The sequence below is a fragment of the Scleropages formosus genome, chromosome 2 (assembly GCF_900964775.1).
Source record: "Scleropages formosus chromosome 2, fSclFor1.1, whole genome shotgun sequence".
In the NCBI taxonomy this organism is placed as follows: Eukaryota; Metazoa; Chordata; class Actinopteri; order Osteoglossiformes; family Osteoglossidae; genus Scleropages; species Scleropages formosus.
The window spans coordinates 27674265-27688889 of NC_041807.1; the positions used below are offsets into that span (position 1 = coordinate 27674265).

Genomic DNA, 14625 nt, shown 5'->3' on the forward strand with positions numbered 1-14625 from the left:
AAATCAAATCACAATCAGTTTCTAGATTGTGTGTTTTGTTTCATTTGCATGCTTCAATCCATGCTCCAGGTCTTATGTTTAATAATAATAATGTAAGAAGAATACAAATTCAGCATTAAACATTCACATTTCTCCGTCATTCAACAGAGTGCATTTGATCATTCATTGCAGGGACAAGATATCAAGCTAGTTTATTAACTATGATAACTCAACAAGACTGATCCTTAACACAAGAAAATTTTTGACAGTCCTGCTGGGTATAATAACAGAAAGCAGGATTTAATAATTAGAAATGTGTACCACGACTGCTCCATGTTATAATTTTCACTGGTTATACAGCTCATATTCTGTCTCTGTTGTGTAGAAAAATATTATCAACTTTGTACAAACTCGGCCTCCTTTGAGTAGCTGTGCTAGACCGACCTCCGCCGAGTGTGAGAGAAGTCCTTGAACAGGAAGGGACTGGTGTACCCAGTGCTGCCCTTGGAGAACAGTGCAATGTTGTCTTTGGTGCCAAAGGACCCCCCATCAATCCTGTACGAGATGGAGCTGTGGTAGACGGAATTGGTATGGCAGTCTAGGTGCTGGCGGTGTGACAGCAGGGGACTAGTGTGGCCACCCAGAGGGTCACATAAGCAGGAGCAGAGGGACCTAATGCGAGACTCGGGCCTGAAGGGCCGCATTCCCTGGCTGGATTCCGGCTCTTCGTTCATGGGGACGATTAGGTTGGTGTGACTGGTACCCTCCTCCATGGGCAGGAAGAGGGAGCTCCGACTCTGGCCATCCTCATACATACTCAGAGCAATAGCACCCTGCTCCCTCTTCCAGGACAAGCGCTCCTCAACGTTACGCCTCTCATCCTCTGAGTTCATGGTAAGGAAACGCAGCACCACCAGGTTCAGGAACGCCCCGATCACTGTCAGGCCCACCAGAATGTACATGAAACTGAAAGCCACGTATGGTGTCTTCTCCTGGAGATCTTCCTTTTTCTGGAGGGCCACAAAGTCCCCAAAGCCAATGGTTGTGAGCGTGATGAAGCAGTAATAGTAGGCATGGAAGAACGTCCAGCCTTCAAAGTGAGAGAAGGCAGCAGCCCCGACACAGAGGGTCCCAATACAGGACAAGAAGCCCACCAGCACCATGTTCTCCATAGATACCTCAGTCCTCCTCATGCCCAAGCACTCCTTGATTTTCTTCAGCAGGAAGCGTACAAAGGTGTTCATCCTCTCACCAAGGCTCTGGAACATTACCAGTGTCAACGGGATGCCCAGGACTGCATAGAACATGCAGAAGACTTTTCCTGCATCGGTGCCAGGAGCCGCATGCCCATAACCTGCAGGGGTTCATCATAAGCAGTGCTGGATTTACTGTTCCATCAAACAAGTCTCTGTATTCCTCTTGCTTTTCATAGCATTTTTTACAATGTATTGATGAAGCACGGTTAACAAATTCAGCAAATGCTGGTTTATATCTTGATTCTGAAACCATCCCTCACACTGCTGTTCTAGATTTTATGATCTTTGCCTATATTTCATTTCGTACATTACTGTCGCCCTACATTCTGTAATGATCGGAATAAAAACATCATTGCATGCAATACTTGTAAGTCAAAACACTAACGGTTTCATTCTCTACTTTTGTGCAAAAAGCACAGTCTTTGGCAGTGACTATAGTTAGGTTACCTATATTTGGGAAATTAAACTTTACATTTACCGTTAGATGACCTAGCACTAAATATCATTATCAGCTGGTACCCCAAACCCACAATAAACCAGTGAAATGTCTTCCAAGGCAAGGGACGAACTGAAATGGTTTGCCAGCACATTCTTCCGCGCATGTCTGGGGGTTGCAGATACAGGCAGAAACATGGAAACTCCACACACCTTGAGTTGGACTCAAACCCAGACCCATCGAGCAGTTTAAGAGACAGTGCATTCACCCAGTGTGCTGCTGTGTCTCCTTTAAATCCCATAAGTATTTCAAATAAAATACTAGTGTTATTGCAGGGGGTGCGGTGGCGCAGTGGGTTGGTCCTGGTCCTGCTCTTTGGTGGGTTTGGGGTTCGAGTCCTGCTTGGGGTGCCTTGCGACGGACTGCCGTCCCGTCCTGGGTGTGTCCCCTCCCCCTCTGGCCTTACGCCCTGTGTTGCCAGGTTGGGCTCTGGCTCCCTGCGACCCCATGTGGGACAAGCGGTTCGGACAATGCCGTGCCATACTAGTGTTATTTTTCGCACAGGTCTAGCCATGCCCATGGACTCATCATCAGTGATGTTTGGACTTTTTTACAATGCAAAACAGACTTAGGATGTTGTATTTACATTATGGTAGTACAGCAAATCGAATACAGTAGGACACAACTTCTGCAGAAAACACATACGGTGCTTTACTGTAAAGCACTGTACCTGTAGAGTATTTTCTTCAAAAAACACCCTGGTGGTGATCATAAAATACAAATATGCGCTCACTTTATTTTGGTAACTTTTCATTTTGAGTTAAAATACATCAACGCGTGTGTTTCTGCGGGGTGAAAGTGTCTTAAAGCGAGATGTGCTCTTAAATAGAGCAGCGCGCGGCATGTGGCGAACAGCGTATAATAACGGGGCGCCCTAGTAGCCTAGGGGAGCATCTGCACTGTAAGCCTCCTCATTAAAAGTAAGAGAAAGATCGATGCAGCAGCAAATGATGTGGTTCAGCAGCACGCATCGTGTTTCTGTAGCTCGATTACATTTAAATCCGGCAGTTCATTACTGAAAACAAAACAAAACGAGATGAAATGAGATGTATGTAAGTGTCGGAAAATGTGGCGTGGCCGGGAGCGGGAAGGGAAGGGAAGGGAAACGACACAGGTCAGGACAGCCAGGACTCAGGAGCCGCTTTGCTGCACGGACCACGAGCCCCAGGTGCGACAGACAGAGTAAACTTGCCTATGGTCGTGATGACCGTGATGGCAAAGTAGAAGGAGCCCGCGAATTTCCACTGCCTGCCGGCGCGGTGCGGCTCTGCCTGCAGCACCACGCGCTCCATTTCGCGGTAGTCCCCCTCGGAGAAGCGGTACTTCCTCTTCATCTCGTCGCGCTTCTCCTCCAGCACTCGCTTCCTCGCGCTCTCCGACTGCGACTCGAGCGCGTCGAACACGGCGGCGCCCACCAGCAGGTACGAGAACATGCAGAGGATGAGCGCGAGCGCGCGCACGTCCTGCTTCTTCATCGCGGAGCGCGGAGCGGCGCGCGGCTCGGGCGGCTCGACTGAGGACCTGAGCGGCGCGGGGGAACCCGAGCTCGAGGAACAAACAGGTGGAGCGCGTGACCACCTCATCGGCGCGTGGGAATTCGGAGACCCGACTGACGAGCGACTGACGACGCACTTACTGCTCAACAGAAAATCAGAGAAATTAACTTGTGTCGAGTGAAAAACTGGAGCGTTTCGTTTAAAATCAGCACGCAGAATGAATTCCGCGCACACAGGTCGACATGCTTGAACTCTTGTCTCTTCCTGCTCTCTACTTACACGTACCATTATGATGTATCCAGATCTTTCGAGTTGAGCCTGTCAGTTAATTATCTAGCATCCTATGCAAATCAAAACAGTTACAGGTGGAAACGATGCTTTATTTGAGGCAGAACAGTCTATACACTTATTATTAGCCTACATTACCTCACGTCTTAGTGCAAAGTGACTCTCTGTGTTAAATAAGCATCTTTACAGTGATGCCCCCATTTATACAGCAGGGTCTTCTTACTGTGTCAAATCAGTGTAAACATTTTGTTCAAGGGACCTACAGCAGTAGTGGGATTCAAACCCAGGTATCTTCACACTGTAAGGTCATAGCCATCACCACTAGGCCATCTGCTGCCAGAATGTTTCTGTTTTTGTTTCTTAATTTGTTTTTAATTTTTTCACTCAGTACCTTTCTGTATCCAGTATAGAACCGAAGTAAATCCATCTCCAGCAACTGCAGTCGTGTAAAACTTGGAGCCATAAACACATCATGTTTGGCTGGCACATTATGCAGTAGCTGGTGTATAGAGACATGTTTACCTCTTCTTGTCCTATAAAATATGCATTGATTTGAAACGTATCCATAGTTTATTGGCTTTCCCCGCTTACTGCGTTTCCTCCAGGTAGGCTTTTCATCTCAACAGACACGGCTTATAGCGTTAAATTAGTTAAAATTGATTTCTGACACAGAGTAATAGAGATCTGTCTCACATGTTATTCCACAAGCGTCGGGAGATGATATAATAATCACATTGCAGATGAGAATTCACCTGCAGTGCTCTTGCAAGCGATACAGTCGTGGCCTGAAAGCCAGAGTACATTCAGCTATGGAAATAGTCATATTTAAGAAAACACCGTAAAGCTGGCAGTATTACACCAACAGCATTTTTTTTTTTTTTCTGATTCCTGAATTTTAAAGAAATACCTTCATAGGTTCTTTCAATCTCAGAGTGGTTTTAGCACTGGCAGTTGTACTAGAATGAATAAGTTACTGTGAAAGTGCATTATCCTGGTATGTTAGCATCTAATTGTTAAATTGTAACCTTCTGAACACTTTTAGCTCGTACAATTATGACACCTGACAAAGAATATTGCTGATATGTGCAAGTACATCTGCAATGAAACAGAAGAGTTTTAATCACTGTGGAAATTTCATTAAAGCAGCAAATGTTCTTAGGCACAATTTACAGTGTCAAGCAAGTGCAGCAGGGGTGGTAAAGCTGTAGAAGTTTAATGATGTATCTGAAAGAGCCGATGTACAGTCACGGCCATAGCCCTGAGGCATACTGGGTGTCCTGGGGGGCAGACGCTAGCCTTGGTGCTGAATGCTTTCATTCCATTTTTAGGACTCTGTCAATATTGAGTTAGAGTGGACATGCGGTCACACATTAACTTGAGCTCTTTGTCTAAGGATCTTCATGTTTATGTACCGCCCAACCTTTCCTGTCATTTAATAAGGTTGTTAAGGGAAGGTTATAATAGGGGTTGGTGTTAAGATTTGGTAAGTGACTGCACAATAAAAAAAAAGAATCTGTACTTTAAACACGACCTAACTTATCAGAAGAACGAGTTGGTGTAAGCGTTGGAGGCAGAAACATAAACAATTTGCGATACGCTGACAGTATGACATTGTTAACTAATATGAGTCTAGAACTAAACATAAAAAAGATGAAAATGATGACTACAGAGAATATTGAGAACTTTAAGCTTGATGGCAAACTTCAACCTGCTGAGCTTTCATGTAAACGATGAAGCAACTTGCAGTCAAGAAATTCTCCGTAGGATTACTCTAGGTAGAACATCAATGAAAGTTCTCGATAAGGTGTTCAAAAGCAAAAATATAACAATCCAGACCAAGATAAGGTTTTTTTCAGGCATTTGTATTCTCAGTAGTAAACTACGGGTGTGAAAGTTGGATGGTGCGGAAACAAGATAGAAAGAAGATAGATTCATTCGAACTTTGGTGTTGGAGAAGGATATTGCATGTTCCGTGGACAGCTAGAAGAACAAACAAGTTGATTGTAGAAGATGTAAAGCCGACCGTGTCACTTGAAGCTCAGTCAATGAAATTACACTTATCATACTTTGGTCATACAATTAGAAGAGAACGATCATTAGAGAAGGATGTCATGACTGGGAAGATTGAAGGAACAAGGAGAAGAGGAAGACCTCAATGAGATTGCTTGATACACTGACAATAGCAGTGGGGCGACACTGGAAGAGCTCGCCAAACTAGCACAAAACCAATTTCTTTTCAGCTCTTTAATTCATCAAGTCACCATGACTCAAACCCAAGTCGATGGCACTTAACTAACTAACTTTAAACACAGATGGCAATTTTTTTTGGATGGGCTACATTTGTGTGTAAAAATGTAATTAATGTCCTTGAGCTGTGAATGTGTTTAAATTTTATAAATTGCACATGTAATTTCAAATTTTTTTAGAATAATTTATTTTACATAGAAGGGAACACTCACTGAAGTCTTTTTTATCAGTCTTTTTAGGCTTACATTTGTGAAGAGACAGTAAAATGGATTTTCATACCTTTTCGAAAGCCAGTATTTTTCATGATTACATAACAGCGCAAAATGACTACTATTATCCTATGACATGCTTCTAGGATGACAGATCTGGTCTTTTTGGTTTACAAAAAAGATGAAAAAGACAACTATTCAATACCAACTTCTTCCATCACCATCTCCATACTGCATATTCAGCCTTAGTAGAATTCCTGATTTCAAATGTATGGTAGTATGATTTCTCACTGTTTTTCAGAACAACGCCTTCACTTTTTCTTACTAAAGTCTGAGCTTTGTTGCATTGGATTACAGTTGGCATTTCCAGAAAATATGGTGTTGTTAAAGATTTATTTCTGGCTGTCCAAGAGGTAATGAGGAGGAGAAATGAGTCTTGGAACCAGGTGGCTCTGTCCTGTTCTCCTACCTTGGTGACGTGGTAACTTTTAAACACATGAATGCCCAACATGTTCATAGTACACTTAGATAATTTATTATTCTCACAGAGTACAGCTTACAATGCTGACCTTTCCAAAGCACAATTTATATTATGCATTTATTAACAATCAAATCAATTTCATTCATCAACACTTTCGATATACAGCCAAATTAGAATTATGAACAATTTGAGCTGAATTTGACACAGGCATTGTGTATTTGTTCATGTAGGAGATGCTTTCTCCAAAGAGACTTACAATGTTAGGCAACAACTATTTAACCGTCTGAGTAATTCTACCAAAGCAATCAAGGGTATGTACCTTGGCCGGGGATACTACAGGTGTAGGTGAGATTTGAAAGAGCAACCACTGGATCCAAAGGCAGCAGTTCTAACCACTGTGGTACCAGCTGTGGTATTTTTTTCAGTAATTAACCATCAGAGGTATAAAAATGAGTTAAAAGCAGGTGTTTAGACTAAATTTTACAATTAAATCCATACTATTAACTTATAATTGATAGATAACCTGTCACTCATATAGTGGTTTGCAGTATCAGGTCTGTAATTACAATACTACCAGTTGTTAGGGGTTTAATAGGCAAAGATTATTCCACACAGTAAACATCATAAAAGCACTGTTCTGTCTGTTCTGTCCACAACAGTTTGTGAGCTGTAGTGTTACAATAGGATGGTATAGGATTATACTTGTATTAATATGTGCAGGGAAATTCACATGGAGCAGCTTGACACAAAACGTATCAGCAATGTGCGGAATTGTACCAAACAAAAGAATATATATATTAGAAGTAACAATAATAACAAATACAGAAACAATTAAAACCTCAGTTGCTCTAAGGTCACAAGTTATTTCCCTGCTCCTCTGCATTGAGGGAACAGGCCCTTGAGCGGCACTATGGAGGTAAAGCGTTACTGGTAAGAAGGGCCCCCAAAAGTACTTCTTTGTGCACTGTAGCTGAATTATCCAGCGGTTAAAAGAACTCATGGTGATCACTTCATGGAGGGGATGTGAGCCATTGTCCATAATGAATACTACCTTCCTCTTCATCCTGGTCTCTGTGACTTCCTCTACTGAGTTGAAGGTCAGACCCATGACAGGACTTGCTTTCTTTATAAAGTTTTGAACTTATGGCTCTTATTAGAAGAGAGATCTCCCCCCTCCACACCACGGCATGAAAGATGATAATGGTGGCTACAGACAGGTAGAGTGCGTGAAAATTTTTTTCTGCACATATTAAACAACCTAAGCCCTCTGAGAAAGTACAGCTTGCTCTGTCCTTTGTTAGACAGTGAATTTGTACTGTGAGACCAGGTTGTAGTTGATATGTGCCTCCAGATACTCGTAAGAGTGAACAGCACCCATGTCTGTACCCTCGATGGTATCCAGGCACTAGGCTCTCTAAAATGGCTTAAAGCAACCACTACCTTTGTCTCGTTGATGTTGAGCTGGAGACGGCTTACCTTACACCATGAAATAAAGTCCTCAGTTGGATGCCTTTATTCCATTTCCTCACTGACTTCTATAAATTCCACTTCTGCAGAGTTGTCAGAGAACTTCTGCAAGTGACACTACCCTCACTTATATTTGATGTGTAGTGGGTGAACAGTTACTGGTATAGAGAGTAAATATCCAACAGTAACAGATGGGCTACAGCATTTAATGCCATGTATTGCATGCAGATAGCAGTGAGATATCATCCCTTTTTGCCTATGTTTATTCAGCTTGTTGATGCCATCTTAAATGTGTATGTAGTGCTATATGGGCACCCAGCTACATGGAAGCAAGTAGATATATAAGGGTTTCCAGAAAAGTACTGTATGTAGAGACATCAAGAGAGAAGACTGTTTCCATGGTTACCAGGAAAACTGCTATTGTCCTAGACTCGCTGTACTGTGAATTTTATTTTATTAAAAAGATTATTAAACAAAGCCGACCTTTTTCTATTAATACACTAGTTTCTAATTCAGCCAGTTTTATAAAGTGATCACTGTATTCAAGAATCTTTTTCTATAAACAGCAAATGAAGGGATTTTCTCCATGACTGCATCACTGGGTTGCCAGATCAAGCTGGATTCAGTAATTTACTTAGTACCATGGCTGTGACTGTGTCTATACTCTGTTTTTGGATTCAAGATTTATGTTTGATATAAAGTAACCACTTGAATCCCTTCAGGTCCACAATCAGTGTAGAGAAAATCAATTACATTTTAGTTGACAAGAGGATTCTGCAAAGACAACAGGCTTCCTGTAATTTTTTTTCTTCAGAGCAAAATATTTGGTGCAGTAAGAGAGCAAATATGTCATTTCAGCTGCCAGAAGTGGTTAGAAATCATAGTTTTCTTAGCCAAAATATTGCACATGAAGCACCATTCATCAACCTGCAGCCCAGGCAGTTTGTTTCTATTGCTACTCTTCAAATGTTAAATTTTTCAATAAACAAGCAGTGTCCTGAGGCTCTGTATTTAACAATCAGAGGTACATTTACATTTAGATTTGCATTTATTCATTGAGCGGACGCTTTTCCCTAAAGCCTGTATAACTCATAAAAAAAACCTAAAGGTCATGGTGCCTCACGGTGCCTGAGCTGTTTGAATACAACTAAGTTTGTATGGGTTTCCTCCCACTGTCCAAAAACAAGGAGGTCTGATGAACTGGCTCCGGTAAATTGTCTACAGTGAGTGCATGGGTAAGTGAGAGTTTACAGCAGGCCCTACCCTGTGATGGACTGCTATATCCATCCTCAGCCTTGTACTCGGTGCTTCCAGGATAGGCTCCAGACCACCCTGACCAGGACAAGAAGTTAATGAAAATGGATGGATTACATGAGTAGCAACATACAGAACTAATAGGAAATACAAAGGTATTTGTCACAAATAATATAATGGAAATTTATGGAGCAGAAAGGAGATCCAGAGAGAAGTGAGTCTCAAAGAGATGTGTTTTGAGACCTTTCTTGAACACTGAGAGGGATTCAGTGATTATGAATGAGACAGGAAGATCATTCCACCACACTGGATCCAGAACCAAGAACCTTCGGGCTTTTGATTTCGGACTTCTTGTGCCTGCAAGCACCGTGCAGCCAGAAGTGAAGGAGCATATAGCAGTATGATCGAGATAGGGTGAACTATCAGGCCCTGTAAGTATCAGGGAACAAATCCACAGATGGTCTTATAGGTTGTAACCAGAGTGCTTTCCAGACAGAAGGATTTATTTGTTGGTGCGAAGCCATACTTTATTATCGATTGACTTTAAATTATAGACAGATGAAAAGTGCACAATTAGAAGTTTCAGCTGAGTTAATTTTTGTGCAAAGTAAATCTGTTATTGGCATTGCATTACATTACTATTTGATGTACAGTATATACTGTATGTATATGTAACTACACATGCTGTACATTTTAGCCATTCACTAAGGCATGCATAAGAACAGCAACCATCAGTTTTGGCAATTAAAAATATGCTAGAAATTAAAATAATGTAATAAAAATAAAATAAGAAAAATGCATTTATGGCTTATAACTGAAAAACTTTACATTCCAGTAGGCCAAGGAAGAGACAGACAAAAGTCAAACTATGTACAGTAGGCACATATGTATAAAGTTATAATGTTGCAGTTCTACCATAACTGCAAAATATCCATCCTTACTTACATGGATGTTAGTTTTATTTAACTCTGTCGCATGTTGCTTTTGGTTTAAGGAGTTTGCCATGTTACTGAATAACAGCATAATTTTAAAACTGACTACAAGTTTTATAAGATAATTTCTAAGTTTTTCACAATATGATATCCATTTATGCAGATTGTGAAGGGTTGGTAAATCTTAAATTTTTGCGTTTTCTTGTTGCAGGTTCACTGACTGGAATTTTTAATCCTGGATATTTCAAGTCAAAGAGGTCAAAATATCCTTTTGAGGGCTGTGCTAATTTTTGCACGTCAAATGAGATTAAATGGTAAGAAGTGTTAAGAAGAGTAAACAACACAGGAACAACAAAGAGATAGTCCACAAATAAAACTGGTTGCACTCAAATGACATCTGGGAGATGAGGAGGTGTTTGTAATTAGCATGCAAATTATGGTGGACCGCAAAAGCCTTGCTGTGGTTGGCCGCTGGGAGCCATGACAAAGCAGGTAATTCTAGAGTTACCACGCTTGTATATGTCTGAGCCCAACCATCTCGGCCAGGCACTAATTGCGCACTGCACTGGATTAACATGTTCCTCTGCATCCCACCCTTTAATCTCAATGGATGACGTGCTGCTTTTGAAGAAGAGAGGTGCTGGAAACAGTCTGTATTCGATGACGGCTGAGGTCACATAAAGAAGGCAGATGTGTGTGCTTGTGGAACTGCATCACCCCACCTTGATGTTATCCAGCAGGAGGAAAAATCAGGGCAGGTGACAGGATTTTCCATTGCAAAAGAGAAAGACAGACTACATGTTTGTATCACTGTCATTTTTTATGTGTATCTATCATCGTGCCATATAGTCATCATTTTCTGTGCAAAAATCAGTTGGGTTCTGTGTTTAAAATTACCAAAGACAGGTGTTTACCATTGTATACCATTTCTCTGGTGATTACTGTATGACTTATCTATCCATGCATCCATCCATTCACTCATCTTTATTTCTATCTACATGTCTATCCATTCATTAAACCATGTTACTTTTAAGACACAAATACTAAATAGTTTTAATGCCCTAGATAATGGCTAATTTAAGAAAATCTTATAAAAGTCTTGTAAATTTTCTGTAAATTCACTAAATTAGTCAAACTTATTTTGGTACCTACTGTAATCCATGTGGAACTGTCTTGTTGATTGCTTCCATGTTGGTGTCTGTAAAATTATATTCAATATTTAAAAAAAATGTTTCTTGTTCACCCAACTCTGACTTTATTTTGTTTTCCGTAAATAAACTGTCTATGAAACTTAGTTGTCAGTAATTTTGTTTTATTCATTTAGCAGACACTTTTCTCCAAAGCAACTTACAATGAATACTACGTAGTATCAATCTAATTGCTTTTCATCTAAAGAAATTTACAGTGTTAGATACACTATCTACAGTCAATCACTCATCCATACAGCACAGCAACACACACGGTGGAAGATTTAGAGTCATCAGTTTATTTGAAACACATGTTTTTAGAGTATGGGAGGAAACTAGAGCAAACCCATTCAAACACAGAGAGAACATGTAAATTTGTCAGACTGAGTGGGGACTGAACCCATGTCCTCTCACCCTGCAGGGCAACAAGGCCACTACTTGTTGCACCATCTTGTTACGATAATTGTTAATGTAATGTACTCTGGCATCATTTTCTAGGAGTTTGGTTAGTTTAATCAGGGGGTTGATTCCAGTCTGGAATTGCACAGGTAAAATAATGGTGATGTTTCACTTCTAAGCAGTATATAGACTCAATTTACTGAGTTCTTGTGGAAGGGATATTTTTGTAAATTTTCCATTTTATTTTTTGATTTTTCATTGTTTTTCCATTTTCTAAAATTTTTGTCTAATGCAGAGCAAATGCACCCTGTGTTTCAGAGTCCAGACACTAGTTGGTGGTAAAACATACAAATAAAAACAGAATTGGAGAGCAGGACCCCTTCATTTTATTCAGTTCCACAGAGTTTACAGTTCACATCTGGTATTTCTGAGTGTCAGTGGTCAGTAATAAAAATGGCAAACTTTGCACTGAAATGGAGGTTATTGAGAGCAAATGTATGAATATAAGTGTCACAGAGTATTTTATTTTCTGCTGATTTAACTAAGGTATTACGGGACCTAATTCATGAATAAATGGAGAGTCATCTATATTATGTAGCTTCTACTGACTACCAGTAATAAATCTGGAGTTACTAACAAATCAAGCTAAGAACATACATTCAAATTGTGTTTCTAAGTTGGGAAGCCAGCACGTATACATTCACATTTATGTCCGATAGGAAATACAAGATGATTCTGACAGATGTTTGATGCAAATTCATGAAGCTGTTACAAGATCTGGAGAGAAGTGGGACCAAAAGAAATCTTTTGAGAACCTTCGTGAATGCTGGGAGGGATTTGGCAGTTCTAAGGAATAGAGGGAGCTGATTCCACCACATCAGAGCAAAAACTAAGAATTAAAACACTTTTTGATTTTGGGCCTCTTGTGAGTTATATTGTTATTACTTAATGATGTCCCATTCCACACCCTTGCTGTTTGCCTAAGGTCTCTTTCTTGGTGCCAAATGGTGGAAATAGAGCTATAACTAAGGACCCTCAAACTTTCAGATTTGGAACATTCATGAGTGGGACCATCAAACAGCACCACTTAAAAAGATGCTGTGCTCTGCAAATAATATATACATAACAGCACTGATGCAGTATACATATCTTTATTGTTTATAATTGTGTGAGAAAATAAATCAGATGTAAGTTTACAATGTATAGTCTTCGAAAGTGGGTGCCACAGTAGCTTTACCAGGGAAAATAATAATAATAATAATAATGAATGGGTGGAACAGTGGGCCAGCAGGCAGCATTTGTGTCTTAGAGCTCCTGGGCTGCAGGTATGGACATGGATTTTAATCTGGCTCAGATTGTGTGGATTTTGCATATTCTTCCTGTGTTCATATGGGTTTCCTCCCACAGTCTATAGACATGGTTTTCAGGTGAGCTGATGAGTCTCAGTTTGTGTATGTGTGAGTGTATGTTTGATTCTTATGGACTGGTATCCCATCCGAGGTGTATTGTCTCACAACCAACGTTTGTGGTGTAGGCCCATTGCAACCCTTCACCGCGTAAGAGGTTATTATGGATAACAAATTATAATGGCTGTATGGATGGATAACAATAGTAATAGTAATAGTGCATTTCATGTTTACTGTATATGGATTTCATAAAGACAAATAAGTATCATTCTTTAATAAACTGTGCAAAATATTGTGTGGGAAACTTCTCATATAAGTATAGCTCCATATAAAACATTAAACCATACTGTGTATTATATATGAAATTTAAGGCACAAAATTTAAGTTGCATTTTCCACAAACAGCACAGAGATTTCCTTTCTAAGAGTTAAATATACTTTCAGATGAAGCAGAAATGAATGAGCTGAAATGAACCAGCTGTGCCAGTCAAACCAGCTCTAAATGCAGGAAGCTGTTGTATCCCTTCAGTTTCCACAGTAACTGAGACAAAAATAGCAGCCCAGAGTGGGGGGCCTCCAAGACAGCATTCCCTCTCATAGGAGACAACAAGATTTTACACCCGCACACAACTGATATGTTATAATCATGGAAAAGCTCTGGGGCTATTATTCAAGAACACCATGGGACCATAAGAATGAGGTTCTAAACTTGTCTAGTAGCCTACAGGTTTCATAACAATCCACCTGGAGTAATTAGTAGGTGTATAAGAAGTTGTGCTGAGCAATGCAAACTGTAATGAACAGGTTTGTGTTCGGTGAAGACCGCAAGTCAAGTAAATGGTGCCTTTTTAAAAAGAGATACCAGCCATCATAAGAGTAATGTACTTAAATTTCAGAAGGAAAACTCCATTGCAAGGTGCAATGGGTAATATACTGTATAATCTGCACTATGTTACTTGCTGGACTCCATGGTAACAGCCGCAAGCATAGAATGTAATGGCTGAGTGTTTGTGGAAAGCATAGATATGAACCAATTCAAAAGCTATAAAGTTTACAGTTCACAGCCCATTAAGGTGGAAGATTAACTGTCAGCAATTGACCCCAAAGGGTGCAACGTTTTTTCACACAGTTTGTCTCTTTCACTCAATTACCCTCTGAGGGCTTCACTGTCTTTAGCTTCATTTCTATATGCCAACCAGTTGCAGAAGCAAAGAAGCAACCAATCATTTATTATAAGAAAAGGTAAAACTGTGATATATGACTGCACAGTAAGGGAATGTGTGGAGTCGTGCGGAGACAGTAAAACTTGTTTTTCTGTTTATTCCTCCTTAAAAAAAGTCAAATGTGCATTTGCAATTTCCCCTCGTATTCTGACAGGTGCCTATGTTTTTGTGACAAAGCACACTCTGTGTAAAGCACGTTTGTTTACAGGGTCTGCAGAGTTTGGGTGAAGATATTTTAGTGTAAACCATTCACTTCTCTGAGTGTTTCATGAGTGTTTCAGATGCCTCCATCAGCTGGAAATCTGT

The 14625-nt window shown here is 40.4% G+C and overlaps 1 protein-coding gene across 1 annotated transcript; it reads right to left on the reverse strand.

The window, feature by feature from the left end:
* Positions 1 to 307: 307 nt before the first annotated feature.
* On the reverse strand, positions 308 to 3227 carry kcnk15 (potassium channel, subfamily K, member 15). Its single transcript, XM_029249832.1, has 2 exons — positions 2924 to 3227; positions 308 to 1333 (listed from the first exon to the last, which is right to left on the reverse strand). Exons 1-2 carry the CDS (start codon positions 3204 to 3206, stop codon positions 414 to 416), a joined length of 1203 nt encoding a protein of 400 aa, XP_029105665.1. The 5' UTR covers positions 3207 to 3227; the 3' UTR covers positions 308 to 413.
* Positions 3228 to 14625: the final 11398 nt, after the last annotated feature.